We start from the raw sequence: 3,795 nt of genomic DNA on the forward strand, positions 1-3,795 counted from the left end.
ATATATATATATATACACACTGCCTGGATGTCCTTTACCAATATAGTATAAAATGACATATTATGCTATATTGGTAAAGGACATTAAACATTTCTTGTTTTAATGGGATTTTCCCCCTCTCAATAAATGTTAAACGTGAGGAACACGCTCTTCTTGATTACTTCTGCAGTCCTCCGTGGCAGACTGGATGTCGGCTTCTGTGGTAAATCCTGATTGATGACCAGCCATTCCTGGCTTGTCAGTGCACCAAGTTGATCACAACGATGATCATAATCACATTCATGCATGATGGAGCGCCATGTCACAAGCCAAAAGCGAGTCGAAAGTGCCTCGATAATCATCAAATTAACATTTTCGATCCAATACCAGGAAACTCTCCAGACCAAGAGTTTATGCCTTAGCGAGACCTTAAAAAAGTGGATGGACAAGCAGAAGCTCATATACTGGGGACATCGTGGAGTTTGGATCACCATCAAACAGGATTTTGAGGCTGATATCCAACACGTCGTGGAGAATTGCAGAAGTTATGAAGAAGGGTCAGCATTGTAAATACAGACTCTTTGTAAAAATGTATTTTGTTTAACAATAAAAGTCTTTGAAATTCATAAAATGCTTATGATTGTTCTTCATCATCAAAAGAAGTAAAAATGTAACAAAAAAAACTGAAACGCAAAATCTGTGCCATTGCCTAAACTTTTAGTTATGACAGTACAACCTATTTATATTAAAAACACAGACATGTACCATGTACCACTGCACTTATGTTAATTGAAAGTTATGGTATTGTCTTGACTGCAGGTATTTAAAGTTACTCTTCATTTCATTTAAAAAACAACTACTGTACTTTAACACATTAATTTCAACAGATGCAGTTTCTTGCATCTTGCTCACAATACTCTGTCATTATATTAAGGAAATATGACATTACTTTATTTTGGAGCATGTATTTATTTTAACTCTACCAGAGTGCTAATGTTAATATTACTGTTATTTTACATGACAGACCTTTGAAGTGTAACAAAATTTACACTGTTAAACACTAAAATTGAAAAAATTGAAAATACAGTAATAGTTTTTTTTTAAAGTATAACATGATTAAAAGAACAATTATTTCACTAAATAAATTAATTTGGGGTACATACTGTGCTGTGTCTATAGCATCACTGTCACCTCTACATCTCTTTCTTACAACTGAGTAAAGATAAAAACATGCTTGCTTTACTTTGAAAAAAACCCCCCACATATTAATAAGTGTAAACAAAAAAATTATTGGTTGAACTTTTTCAGTACAGAAAGTCTACATTTGACTTTAAAAGTAGTCCTTTTTGTAAATACCACTGCAGTTTGCAATGGCACAATCGTTTTGTTTGTCTTTTAAAACTGCATTTACATCATTTTCATGTCGTTTAACAGTTTTTTTTTCTTCTTATTAAACTTGATTTAATAGCTTTAGGTTAAAAAAAATCACTTTTAGTTCCAGAGGATGTAAAACATTTACACTTTTTGTATTTAAACATATTGCGTAACATCCTCACAATCGATTAGCTGCTATTCTAAATATTTTCAAACAACAATAAAATGTAAAAAAATAAAAATATGTAAATATTATTTTTGGACTGAAAATATTTTCCCTGGTTTAAAGTTTATTTACATCCAGTCTTCACACCTATTAAGCTGAGAGCATCATTTTTTCTTCTTTTAAAGGCTTATCCTTTAATAAGCATCTAGCTCTTCTCACAGGGATTGGAGCCTTCAAGACTTCGAGCTGTTAGCCAAAAATACACTAATAACACACAACAAGAGAAGGAGGTATCATGTACAGTAATATGGACAGTACCGGCTTTACATGGATCCTTGTAGTCGATTTCGTCCCCGAGGTCAGTAAAAGTTGCGTCCACAGTCTCCCAATCAGCCGCCAGAGGAACGCAAAGACAAACAAACAAAAATCTAGGGACGACTTCCATTGCTTTTGATCAAATATGCAGAGGAGGTAAAGTTTGTAATTGTGCTGCAGTAAGAGAAAAAGGCGCTGAAAAGACTCTCCTGCCCAGCGGCGCTGTTTCCTCACGTCTCCATGCTGCTGCAGTGATTTCGCTGGCATCCAGCCCCGAGCGCACAGCAACGCACACACCCATGCCTCTGAAGCCAGAGAGGTGCTTCACCTGCTGTCAGGTGACTTAGGGGGCTTTACATCGGACGTAAGCGCGGGTAAAATCCGTGTCATTTCTTTCTGTGTTAATAAACATGTTAGAAAGATTTAAAATTAAAGGGCAAAAACACTTATAGCAGGAACACAAAGCTGACATGTAGCCCATCCTGTATTTGTGCACTACAACTGTTTCTCGACAACCTACATCTGTTAAATAAGAGAGACTGGGTCGTGTTTGTGTAACAGAATCCCGATATTGTTTATGCCTCAGAGACTATCACAAGGTGCTGATTCCTGACCCGCTACACCACCTGCAGGCTACAAGATCCACTCACACGTTAGCTCTGAAATGCGGGAATACTGACTCAGCAGTTAAGAGAGGAGCTGACTCATAACTGAAGCTAAGGGAAATTTAAAAAAAAAAAAAAAAGAAAGAAAGAAAAAAAAAGAAAAAAACGTTTATTTATTTATTTTTTGCCAAAAGACTTACTATCCGTCTTATCTAATTTCCAAAAACAAACGAAAGAACTGTTTATTTATCTATATTTATTTACATAAAGTACAGTAAGATTTCCCATCAAAAGAAATTATGAAAGTAATGTGTGATGAGGTTTCGAAACTTTCTGAAAGGTTTACTGTAGTGATACTGATAGAAGGGGACTTCTATTGTGAGTGATTTAACATAAAATAATAATAATAATAATAATAATAATAATAATAATAATAATAATAATAATAATAATAATAATAATAATCTGGCACATTAATCCTGTAAGACACTTAGGAGCAGCTGAAAAAGGCATCCAGCTGCTCCAGAAGACTGAGGGATGAGACTGGAAATCAGACCAAGGGCACCTGGTGGAAAGGTGGGAGATGAAATACACTCAAGAAAGCATGTGAAATGATATATACCAGAGCTTACTAAATATAATAAAATCCAGCAATCATGTTTTTGAAATTCCTACATAACAGAAATATAAAATTCGTTTTTTATTGTTAATGACTGCTAATTGTTGAGTGTGGAGCATTAAATTGATTTGGCTTCTGAAGTGGAACATACAGTATCAGACAGCATGTGACTCATCCTTTGTTATTCTTTAACCATTTGGTTTACTGATTGTTAATCAGCTAAAAGAGTTCATTTCAGTTCAGTTCCACTGAGGTTTATTTATATAGACCAAATCAAAGCAACACTATACAAGCGGCACTTAGTGAGGAAGCAGTTTGTGACAGTGGGAAGGAAAAACTCCCTTTTACCAGGAAGAAGCCTCGAGCAAGGAAATGAGTAATGAAAAGAGGTGAGTGGAGGAGTGCTCAGTGCATCACAGTGTATTGCAGGGTTCCCTGCAGCAGTCTCAGCCTATAGCAGCATAACCAAGAAATGGTTCAGCCTCAAAGAGAAAATCCTTCATGTGGACACTTTATATTAACCCTGTATAGTATTTATCTTGTGAATCATCTGGCATTCAGTTCCACTAAAATATTAAAAGCAGTGTGGGAAAAAAGTGTTTAATGTTTATTTGCAGTAACAGCTTTGCACAGTGCACATGTTTACCACTGAGTGGCACTGATGGGTAAGTTGTAGATTCAAGTGAACTACCAAAAGAAGTCAAGGAAAAAAAGAAGAAAAAATAAAACAAGGAAAA

The 3,795-nt window shown here is 35.3% G+C and overlaps 1 protein-coding gene across 2 annotated transcripts in view; it reads right to left on the bottom strand.

The window, feature by feature from the left end:
* LOC102295296 (bone morphogenetic protein 1) overlaps positions 1-2,332 on the bottom strand; it is a 29,538-nt gene extending 27,206 nt beyond the window's left edge. For both annotated transcript variants that reach the window (XM_005934626.3, XM_005934625.3), the window contains exon 1: positions 1,838-2,332. In XM_005934626.3, coding sequence (XP_005934688.1) covers positions 1,838-1,964 — 127 coding nt within the window. In that variant the 5' untranslated portion in view covers positions 1,965-2,332. The remainder of the gene's footprint in view (positions 1-1,837) is intronic.
* Between the last annotated feature and the right edge of the window lie 1,463 nt (positions 2,333-3,795).

Source organism: Haplochromis burtoni, unplaced genomic scaffold (genome assembly GCF_018398535.1).
Source record: "Haplochromis burtoni strain Fernald_Lab_line unplaced genomic scaffold, NCSU_Asbu1 Contig_182, whole genome shotgun sequence".
NCBI classification, from domain to species: Eukaryota; Metazoa; Chordata; class Actinopteri; order Cichliformes; family Cichlidae; genus Haplochromis; species Haplochromis burtoni.